Below are 12193 nucleotides of genomic sequence, written 5' to 3'. Positions count from 1 at the left end.
TGGCAAGTGGATGAAGTTATTTTTTTTAATTAAACTTTTTAAATTTAGATTTTTAATATAAAAAGTTATTGATATGAAGTGTTTTGTTTCTAAATTCTAATGAAGCTTTGCATAGTGCGAATTCAATATAATCAAACTTAAATATTGAACAGGATAAATTTTCTTTATAAAAATCAACACGTTCACTGATAAATGATTCGGTTTTTAAAACCTACGGTGGTAGGTGGCCTTCGGTTTCAAAATCATCATGTATCTGAAACTGTTTTATCTTTGTCTAAATATTTGAATAAAGGAATTCTAAATCAATACGAAATTGGTATATTAGTCCAAAATCAACTTTGACTTTAAGTAATTCTTCTATAATTAATATTTCCTCAGTTTCAAAAAGGATGATTTAGTTTGATTTGGAACGGAGTTTAAGAAAAAAAAAGACTTTTAAATCTTGTGGTTCTAAATTAAAGTTATTTAAAATATACTCCTTTAATCTTTTGGTCTTAAACATATCACGTGAAGAATTAAAGTGTTATTAAAAAAATGAAAAGCAATTTTTTTTTGAAATATACGAAATAAAATAATAAAATCAATTCTTTTTAAAACGAAAAAAGTAACTAATTCTATTACCTGTATTCTAATTACGAATCAATTTATCATGATTCGAAGTATAAAAAGAATATCCCTGCAAATGACTAACAAGAAAATTTGAATATGTAAGTTTTACATATAAAATTAAGTAAAATAATCACAAATAGATATACTTTGTTTATCTTAATTTATATAACTAATTTTCCTTTCTTTTATAATCTGTAAGAAAATAATAATAATATATATGCAGATTTATTAACAATTCAACTTGAAATTATTCATTTTATTTTTAATGAAATGATTTACGATCAAACAAACATCTTTCACTTATTTTAGATCATAAATTTCCAAAAAAAAAAAAAAACTTAAAATTCGTATCAAGTTAAATTAATTTACATAAAATTAAAATGAAAGAGTTTATTTTTGCGACAATTAATTAAACACGGATAAAACGTATCGGTACCGAATATTTACACCAAGTGAATACATATGTATGTCATGTGTTGAAACTTATTGATTATTTTACTTTATTAAATCACATAATAATAAAAATTATATTAACTTGATATAAATACCGATACAGATAAACTTTTTCAAACGCTCAAAAATATACATCTCGAACAACTTTTCTCTATAACATTGGATATATTCGATCTAGTTAAAATCTATCATTAGTAGTATCCAAGTTTTTTTCTTTGCTCTGTGAGAAGCCAATATTAATGATTTACTGGAATATAAGCTTATTCCCTTCTTCCTTTTTCACAGCAGTTCGTAACTCACTCACTAACATTATTGGGCATAAAAAATACTCTAAGAATATTACTTAACGGTAGCTTAATTAAAAGTCGTCATCGCCGTAATCACCATCGTCGTCGGCGAGATCTTCCTCCACTTTCTCCGCCGCATCTTCCGCGATACTATTCTCCAAGTGATCAATACCCTCTGCTATCGCCACTCCACCCAATACCCCCGCTACTGCACCCACTGCCAATCCTGTCCCCATTCCAAATTTACTCTTCTTCTTCTCCTCTTCGTAACCATAAACACCACCTGCCTGCCCGTAATTACCCACACTCGGCTGCCCGTAGCTCCCCATCCCGTACTCTGGCTGCCCGTAACTCCCTGGGGCCGGCTGCCCGTAATTATAAGGCTGGGCAGGAGGGGGCACACCGTACGGAGGTGCGTAATAGGCATCCCGCGCACGATAGCGTGGGTCGCGTACGGTAACCTGTACTTGTACCTTCCCTTGAGGACGGCCAGAAGGGCGTTTGAGGTGGAGCGTACGCTCCACCTCACCGCCTACCCCAGCCTCATCTACGACTTCGCTAAGAGGAATCTTAGCGGATCCGATAAGAGGCTTGGTGTCCTCTTCAGCGCCAACAGCATGAACCATATCGATATACAATACGGATTCATCAATGGGAGAATACAAAGGAATAACAAGTTTATCGTTCCAATAAGGGGAAGTATCACCATCTTCATCGACTTTAGTGGAGCATTTAGCATTAGGATCAACCCAGACAACTGCGTATGGTTTGAGTGGGCCGTAACGCCAGTTGATGTTCTTCAAATCTTTGGCTGAAGTTATTTTTACTTCAACTTCGTAACGTGATCCCATTTTCACAGAAAAAAAAAATAATAAAATTGAAATACTCTAGATATGTGTTTGTTGAGCAAATAGAAATAAATAATGGTTTGGTATCAATGTGGGCAAATGATGGTTCTGGAGTTTAGTATTTATAGCACGTAATCTGAATGGTTTGACGTTTATGACAAAGCAACCAATGGATTTTGTTTCTCTGAAGTTCCATTTCTGTCCTCTGGTTTTTATGTTAGAGGTAATAATAATATGGTATGGAGTAATTGGGTTAAAATTCACAAAACGTGGTAATTTGTATTTAAAATGTATTTTTTATATTGTATTGTTTTAAACAAAGTAATAATTTTTAAACATCCAAATTTTATATTATTAATTAGTTGAATTTACTCTGAGAAAAAAGATACAACAAAAACTAGAATAAAAGGAATATCCTTTGATTGTGAGCTTTCATTTTAGTAAAAATTAGAATATTGTATGTGAAATTAAGATATGCGCATCTTTTACATTGATTCTTCAACATTATTAAAAGTAAACATCTAGAGTATTATATTTAGAAACAATTGAGAGTTGTTTTATACCTTCACCAAGAAGAGTCTAGGCCAAATGGATGGTGGCATGGAATAAACAAATAAAGATTAGGCTGGGATGGGGACTAAATTGTGTGGAAAATGAGGTATAGTGGGCACAGGCTTTATCTTAGCACTGGTTATTGTTTTTGACAGGGACATGAGCTGAATTTTGTGTCAAATAATTTGTAAAGTTTAATTTGAGTATTCCTATAAAATTGTGATTCTCTATATATACACGGTATAAACACGGATGGATCTTTGTTTCTTCTGAATTGACTTAGAAAATTATACTCGCCATTTTTTACCTTCTTCTTTAACCTTATCCTCTAGTATTTTATTTTCTAAATGTAGAGTTTTTTTTTTTTACTTTCTCTATTCGTAATTATTTGTTCACTTTTTTTTTTAATTTTAATTGTCCTTAATTACTTGTCCATTTTGACAAATTAAAAAAGAACATAATATTTTTACCTACTTTGAAAAACAAAAAAACTTTTGAAAATCTTAGGTTTTTGATTTATCAACTTCATAATTAGTATGAGTAAAATGGTAACTCACTAGGTCAATAATTGTTTTCTTAATATATGTGCCAATTTAAGGTAAAATGATAATCTCACTAGGTCTATAATTATTTTCTTAATAAGTGTGTCAATTCAGAAATGAACAAGTAACTAGGGACACAACGGATGTTAATATTTTCAAACAATCAACTCCAATCCAATTTTTTGTTTTGCTCTCTAAAAAAAGAATTTTCTATTCTTATCAATATTATGTTGTTATTTTCTTATTTCATAATATAAATCATTTCTTTCTTCTTCTTCAAATGATCGCCCTATATAATATTCATGTAATATAAAAATTTAGTTTTCTCAAATTCTTTAATGGATACCGTCGTCGGAAAATTATATCGTATATATACGTAAAATATGATAAATAAAGTGGGTAAGTAACATATTTTGGACACTCTTGACACAACAATCTAATGTAGCCTGGTGGTTTCAGGTGCCTTGGAAGAGTAGAGACACGCAAACTTAAAGTGTTCGTGTATATATATATATATTGACGCTAATTGGACACCCTTCGTCGGAAATTATATCGTATATATACGTAAAAAATGATAAATGAAGTGGGTAAGTAACATATTTTGGACACTCTTGACACAACAATCTAATGTAGCCTGGTGGTTTCAGGTGCCTTGGAAGAGTAGAGACACGCAAACTTAAAGTGTTCGTGTATATATATATATATATATTGACGCTAATTGGACACCCTTCATCAGAAAATTATATCGTGTATATACGTAAAAAATGATAAATAAAGTGGGTAAGTAACATATTTTGGACACTCTTGACACAACAATCTAATGTAGCCTGGTGGTTTCAGGTGCCTTGGAAGAGTAGAGACACGCAAACTTAAAGTGTTCTTGTGTTTGAATCTTACTAGTAACTATTTTTTCACTTTTTAAGAAGATCGGATTCACTTTAGCACTTGACATCCTTCGTGAAATTTTTGGCTTGGCCACTAATATATACATATTTATGGACAATTCAAATAAAAATGAAAGCTTTAATGAGTTACAATTACATTATCATTACATAACTACTCAACTTTGAAGATTATTATGTTGCTCCCGTAAATGTTTTATTATTGTATTATGGAGTTCAAAATGAACATTTTTATGCATTCTTGTATATAAATTTCTGGCTTATCCACTAATTTATACATGGACAATTCAAATAAAAATGAAAGCTTTAGTGAATTGCAATTACATAATCATTATATAAATACTCAATTGGAGATTATTAGGTTACTCCCCTAAATGCTCTATTAATGTGTTATGAAGTTCAACTAGCATTTTTGTGCAATACTGTATTTAAATTTTGTCCATTCTTCATACTGAAATAATAATAATAATAATAATAATAATGTTAAATTATACATATTTTTGAAAAAATTATATTATGCTAAAAAAAAATTACACATATTAGAGATTTAATTAATGGTCTTATAGATTTACAATATTTTAGTTACAAATATTATGCCATAGAAATAATTTTAGAATAGACAAAAAATGAAATAGAGAGTATGAATAGTAATTTTCCAAATATGTAGAATTACTATTCAACTCTCTACAAAAATGGAGAATAAAGAGTAAAATGAAGGGTGGTTGTAGAGCTCATTCTCTATTTTACTCTCTAAATGTAGAGAATAGAGAGTAAAATAAATATGGATTGAAGATGAATTCTTTATGGAGTAAAAATCTAGACAATTATGTCGCCGAATTGAGAAGAGACACATTGAGGAACGACTCTCCATGATAGGTGTTATAAGGGTGTACAAAATTGAACCGAAAATTGAACAATCAAATCGCAAATCGAGTCAAACCAAAAAAAATTGACTAGTGGTTTGGTTTGACTTGATTTGGTGTTGAAAAAAATAATCCGACTATATTTGGGTTAGTTTGGTTTTAATTAAAAAAACAACCCCAGACCATTTCACTTTCTTTTAATATTTAGTTATGTAACTAATACTTGTTAAACTTATTTTAGCATGATTCAGTACTTTTAAATTATGATCAGTTTCATTATGACTTAGTTTACCCGATTTTATTATTATTTTTTGTTGGATATTTTAGTGTCATAAAATATATCATATTTTGTATTATTTTCTTAAGAAATAACTTAATTAGTTGCATTTTAGTATGACTACAGAAATATTTAAAGTACAAGTAAATTATATGTTTGTATGAATACGTTACACGAAAACCCAAAAATCAAAAAATCTAAAAAACCCCGACGTTGAAAAGCCCGAGTTTTATTGGTTAGTTTGGTTTATAAATTCAAAAATCCGACAAAAATGATTTGGTTTGATATTTGAAAATCCGAACCAACCTAGTCATGTACACCCCTATTAGGTTTTAAGGTCAAATTAAAATTGTAGTCAGTAACGTAGTTTTTATTTTATGAAAAAAAATCTTCTTCTCTAGCTGATCATCGAAAACCCACACTTTTCTAAGTTAAACCCACTCTAAGTTAAATATGTCAATGTAACGATTATCTTAGAGAAACCCTCAACAAATTTTTTGTAATATCTAACCAGTATAAAAAAGTTGTTGCATATTCCTGTAGAATTATTAGGCCATGTCAAACTCGAATCGGAGCCCGTTTGGATGAGCTTAAAAGTTGATCAACATACTTTTAAGTTAGGTTTTGAATTTTGAAAGTGTTTGACAAATCTGAAACATAACTTAAAATAAGTCAACAATGACTTAAAATATGTTACGAAGTGTTTGACAAGGTAAATAATGACTTAAAATAAATTAAAAATGACTTAAAATAAGTCAGAAACCAAAAGAAGATCTTCCCCTACTTTTTTATTATTATTTAAAAGTCATTCAGTTTGACTTTTTATTTTTGACTTAAAAACTATTTTTTAAAGTCAATTCAAATGGGCTCTTACTTCTATTTTCTTTAGATCAAATTGAATTCCATTGCATGACATCATAGGTCCTAAAGAGAAATCATGCATTGGAACTCACATTTTGAGAATTGGCATAAACTCTCATTCTCTAAAGGGTCATTTGATTTAAATATCAGCATAAGCTCCTCATTCTCTAAGGGGTCATTTTGAGAAATGGCATAGGCTCTAAGGTAGAACGGATATGTGTTTTTGTTCAATATATAAGTTTCAGTGTCTACTTGTGCACATTCAAAGTTAAAGGTCATAGTTGACAGCTAACACCAAGTTAAGGATCATGTTTATGTATTATGTCTATTATGTATGTTGTTATTGTCACGACCCGAGTCTACATCCTGGATGTAGCCGAAACTTAAGAACCATTGATGGTCCCCAAGCGAACCCTTATCCTGGCTGACTACAAGCGGAAGACTAACTTAAGTATGCAACAGCTTAAAAACAGAATAACAACTCGTGTAAGTTAAATACAAAACTTTAACTCAAAAGAAAATAGTGAATAGTAAAAATAACATATTCAACTCGCCATAGATAGACAACTTAAGCCTTTAAAATATTTAATAGCATAAATGAATAATACAAACTTCTCAACTATACTGACTATTTATGAAGGCTCTAAATGATAATTATGAAAGTCGGGACAAGACCCACGACATCTGACTAAACTAAAGAGTAAATGAAATCCTCAAGAAGTAAGGAGGTTCACCATAGCTAACTCAAACTCTCGGATGTATCAACGAACCTCCTGTTGATGATCCTAAATACTTTTGTCTGCATCATGAGAAGATGCAGGCCAAATGACTCAGTACATGGAACGTACGAGCATGTAAAGGGAACATAAACATAAGCTTGAACTTGATGAAAGGGAACATACTTACCTTTTTCAAACTTGCTCAACCCAAGGAAATACTCAAGGATACGATACTCAACTCAGAGATTAGATACTCAACTTCAAAGATTAGATACTCAACTTCAAAGATATGATATTCAACTCAATGAAGCACAGATCAACTCAAGATACTCAACTTACGGTACTCAACTCGAAATACTCAACTCCTGATACTTAATTGAACTCATTTCAATATAAAGCAGTTTAAAACAAGTGCATTATAAATAAAAATTGTTTAAAACATGATTTTAACTCATAATCATAATATCATAAAAGACATACCATGCTCCCTCTCAAAGTCTACTTGTGAAATGCATGAATAAAGTTTCATACCCCCATTCATACTAACAAGAACCCTTTGAGGAACCATTCAATTACTACTGTAGAAGTTTCTCTAATCGACAAACATCACATAAGAGCTATAGTGATGATACAACGATCTACCTCACGCTGCCAGCACATCCTATACCCACCTGAACTACTAATGGATCCACTAGTCTACGTGAAAAGGGTTCATCTAAAAAATATGACCCTTTTCTATCCATGATTTCTACATAGTTTATGGGGATTGTGAGTTGTCTGAACTCTCCCCATATCGGTGCTCAATACTACTCCCAGAATACACTAGCTCTTATGTTTTAAAAAACATACTTCTTCTGTGATTTGAGATTAGTGTTAAAAACTTATCTCAAAGGCTATCTTGGAAATCTCAATTTCCTCTCTTGCTTTATTTAGAAAGTAATTACTCTTTTCTGAAAACTAGCCCGAAAGCTCTTTAGAAATCTCAGATTCTGTTCTTGTCTAAATGTGAAAATATTTTTAATCTCTTAGAAATACTTAGTCCCCATATACTTCTTTGAAGAACAGAATTTCAACTTTAATTGTTACTCAACTTGAAATACTTTAAGTCTTTTAAACAAAGTGCAAACGTTTGTGAAAGACTTTTGAAAATTTTATAACTTTACTTTGACTTGCTCTTAACTTCTAAACTTGACTCTTAACTTCTCTTAACTTTGATCTTAACTTTCCTTGAATTGGATTATGCATTCAAGGTTCGTGATCTCATGTTTATGGATAATTTCATGATGTTCAACTTGGAGGGTTCATGTGGAATTATGAGCATGAACTACTCAAATCAAGGATAATTCTCATCTCAGGACTATTTGACTTATAAGGTTCATGTGGAATTAAGGGCATGAACAATTCAACTCAAGGACTTCATGTGTAACATTTTATAGTCCCATGATTAGAAATATAAACTCAAATGTGTTAAAAACTAATCACTAAGACTTTGAACTTGAAGATGCTACTCCTTTCCAAGGTACTTAACTGATGGAGTTCATGCGGAAGTTATGAGCGTGAACGACTCGACTCAAAGGTATAAATGGTAATATGGATACGAATCTTCTCTTTCTTTTACTTACTTTCTCAGAACTTAGTTTGAATCTATAGTTTACTTCAAAGGGTTCACAATTGAACTCAAAAGCTTTCTTGAACTCTTCTCTTAACTCTCTCTTGAATGTGAATTATGAATTCAAAAGTTATGGTTCATGATACGAAGGATCTCATGATAATGAAGTAGACCCATGAATATTTTCTCATCACTCTCATACTCACTTGCTCGAGTCTTGAAACAAATTACTAGAAATTGTAGAAGACCCCTCAAATAATTCAAATGGACTTTTCCAAAATGTTTGAAAGAACTCTTAAGACTCAACTCTTAGCTCTACCTTGAATGTAAATTATGAATTCAAGGTTATGATTTGTGGTATAAAATATATCTTGATGTTTAGGAGTGCTTTTAGATAGTTAAGTGATACGCTTAAACTTACTTCTCAAATAAGAAGTAAAGCGGTCGTGTCAAGTAAATAACCCAACTAGTGAGGTTGGGATCGTTCCCACGAGGAAAATAGTCTAGACTTAACTTCAACTTGTTATTACTATTGTTTGGTCAATGACTTCCTTGGAAAGTAAAAACAATAAAAAGGGGGGTTTCTAATTCTAAATGAGTGAAAATAAATAACGCAATTGAAAGAAACACTTAACAGTTTTGCATGTTGGATTTTAATCAATTAATCAAAGTAACTAGGGTTTACGTGTTCCCCACAGGTTCATAACTTGATAATTCTAACTATAACAATTCTTTCCTAGTATCTTGCATGCAAAGTGATAAGTTATGTATTTCTAAATCCTTGGTCCGGCATCTAGAAAATCTCACTCCGCACCTTGGTCCGGCTACGTGTGTTGCTTTCCTAACCCTTATTTTTACCTCATATTAAGCATCGTATTCGATATTTGACTAAGTTATTACCTCGTACCAATCAATACTAGCCTATTAGATAGTATACACTAAATCTATGTTAATAATTCTTTTCCTATTATCTACCTCCTTGGTCCGGCAAGTAGCATTAAGGCGAGTTCTAACGTTGATCATCCGTTAAAAAGACTTCTAAGCGAAAGAATTATTAATACATGCAAGACACTATTCTAGAATTGTTATTTTAGCTAGGGTTTATCTCATTATTTGCCTATGGTTCCCACAACCCTAGTTATGGAGTTTAGTTACTCATAGCCATAAACACAATATTCAAATATATTAAATAAGAATTCATGTACTTACTTCAATGAGAAAGAATAAAGTCCAAAAGATTGCTTGATTAATCACCAAAAATCACTTGCAAGAATTCTCAAAGTAATCAATAATCTCACGAAAAGTCTAATGATTATCAAGAATCTCACAATACAATGTTTACCAATACGGAGTTTTAACAATCTAAGAGTCTAACTATCAGGTGTCTAACCTCAAAAACGAGGTTTTTCGAACTATTTATAAAAAAACAAAAACCTAATTAAACAAGAATTCTAATTGCTGGAAATCTGCCAAAACGCGGCTGGGTCGACGGACCTCGCGACGGACCGTCGTGGTCACAACGGACCGTCGTGGACTCCGTCGTCCCATACTTGTGCAATTTCTTCTTCTGCTTTCTTCATTCCCCTCGAAGGCAAGTATGACGGACCGTCATAGGCACAACGGTCCGTCGAGGGTCTTCGTTCCAAAATACTTCAACTCTCGGAATCTGGGTACTGGGATCACTTCTCTGAACTTCACGACGAACCTGCAGGACGGACCGTCATAGCCATGACGGACCGTCACAAGCTTCGTAATCCCACACTTGGTCAGACTTCCCCATCTTCCTTCAGCAGCTGCACTACGCTGCCACCTACGGACCGTCACAAGCACGACGGACCGTCATAAGCTCCGTAGGTGGTCTCTTCTGCATTTCTTCGCTCAAAATCTCCGCATTCAGCTTTGGACAGATTTCCTGCAAAACAAAGAGAAACTCATATAAAAAGTAACACAAAAAGGCTTTTCGGACACACTAAACTTAAGGAAAAAGTATTAATTATACCGTGAAACCACGGTATATCAACACCCTCAACTTAAATTCGTTGTTTGTCCTCAAGCGACGCACTATGACTCACTACACAATCTTTGTACAATAGTATCCATGTTTTATCCTTTGCAATCATTTGGCTATCAATCCCGATTAATCTCATCAAATCTATGCATGCTATCACTATTATGCTTGAATTTTGTGGGATCAGAACATGAAAAAGACTCACCATGCATTAACACCTATCCTCTTCAATTTCTCACCGAGGTGCTAACAATTCCGGTATTGCAACTAGTGTCCTCACTTTAGAACAAAATCCTCATTTTTCACACAATGATTTCAGTTTGAGTATAAGGATTACTTTTCAACACTCGCTCTCAGAACAAAGTCACACTCATTCATACCTATTGCCATAAGCTTGCCCTTATTTTCACTGCCTTAAGTTCGCTATACAACCCTTAGGATCACGATAGGACTTTCTTAGCTTGTAACATAGGCTCAGGGTCAGGTAGGGTATATTTAGGTATACTTTAGTGACTTTTTGCCCTCCTTGACATATCGGCTAAACCTTCCCTTTTTTTATCATTTTATCTCGCCCAGTTTCTCATATTCTTTCACCTCGCTATTTCTCTTCTTTTTTCATTTGTGCAAGTGACTCTCTTTTTTTTCTTGTATATTTTCCCTTTTTTTTTACTTTTCTTTCAACTAATTCTTGAGTCACTTTACTTTTATTCTTTCTCTCTCTTTGTTCTTTCAACCCCACTTTCCAGAGCATTCCTCATAAGAGCCACCCTCAACTCATGGCTTTGCCATGAGTCAAGGTAAACAATACCCAAAATTGGGTCAGGGCCATAATGAAGGTTGTTTACTGCATTAGCCACCCTCAACTTATGCTTTTGGCATAAGCTGAGGTGCACATGTCCAAGGAGGGACACAGGGCCAACACATTGTTCCCAGAAAAGATCAGTTAGGGTGAAAAAGAAAGGTCTAATTTTAAGCTCAGATTATTTGGATCAAAGAAGGATAAATTTCATTTGGTTTCTTTTATTTAGGCTAGAAATGGGCTATATTGAGTAAGGGCCTATGATCCTTTCCTAATTGTCTATTACAACTTACTTTTAGCAAGACTCACCAGGCAAGTTCTAGCTCAGTATCAATAGTGGACTATTCAAATTCTCCTCACACTCACTTGACATCTCATCACTATACCAGATTGTCAGACACCTAGTTATAAGTTAAGACTTAGGGTAATGCAATGGTGTAACTCTATGTCATGCTTAGAGCCACACAATTATCAGTTACTATGCCTAGTCATGCATTATTTTTCAGTTTATCAGGATATCATTTTAGCCATCATGCTCCAGAATTAACTATGTACAAAAGATATAAACATGCCGGTTCAACAGAAAAAGTAATCAGTCTTTTGGGGAAAAAGAACACAGGCAAGAAAACCCCAAAAGAGGATAGTGAATTGGGCTACTCAGACTTCACCCTAACACTCACTATCCATTTACCCCACCCCCAACAAAAAAGCATGCAATTGTCCCCAATGCATAAAAATGTAAATACTAGAGTGGTATTTGAAGCAAACTTGTGGCGCAAAGCACCGTCGATCAGCAAGATGGTGGGTCCGGTTCCCCGGAACCCACGTCCTCTGCAATCTGGACACCCTCAGTGGTGTCCTCAG

General features: G+C 33.0%; 1 protein-coding gene across 1 annotated transcript; it reads right to left on the bottom strand.

The window, feature by feature from the left end:
• Positions 1–1112: 1112 nt before the first annotated feature.
• On the bottom strand, positions 1113–2305 carry LOC107021527 (protein SRC2 homolog). The gene has a single exon (XM_015222204.2). It carries the CDS (start codon positions 2198–2200, stop codon positions 1421–1423), a length of 780 nt encoding a protein of 259 aa, XP_015077690.1. The 5' UTR covers positions 2201–2305; the 3' UTR covers positions 1113–1420.
• Positions 2306–12193: the final 9888 nt, after the last annotated feature.

The sequence above is a fragment of the Solanum pennellii genome, chromosome 6 (genome assembly GCF_001406875.1).
Source record: "Solanum pennellii chromosome 6, SPENNV200".
NCBI classification, from domain to species: Eukaryota; Viridiplantae; Streptophyta; class Magnoliopsida; order Solanales; family Solanaceae; genus Solanum; species Solanum pennellii.
Note: the sequence above shows the minus strand (reverse complement) of the source record. Positions and strands in the feature narration are given on the sequence as shown.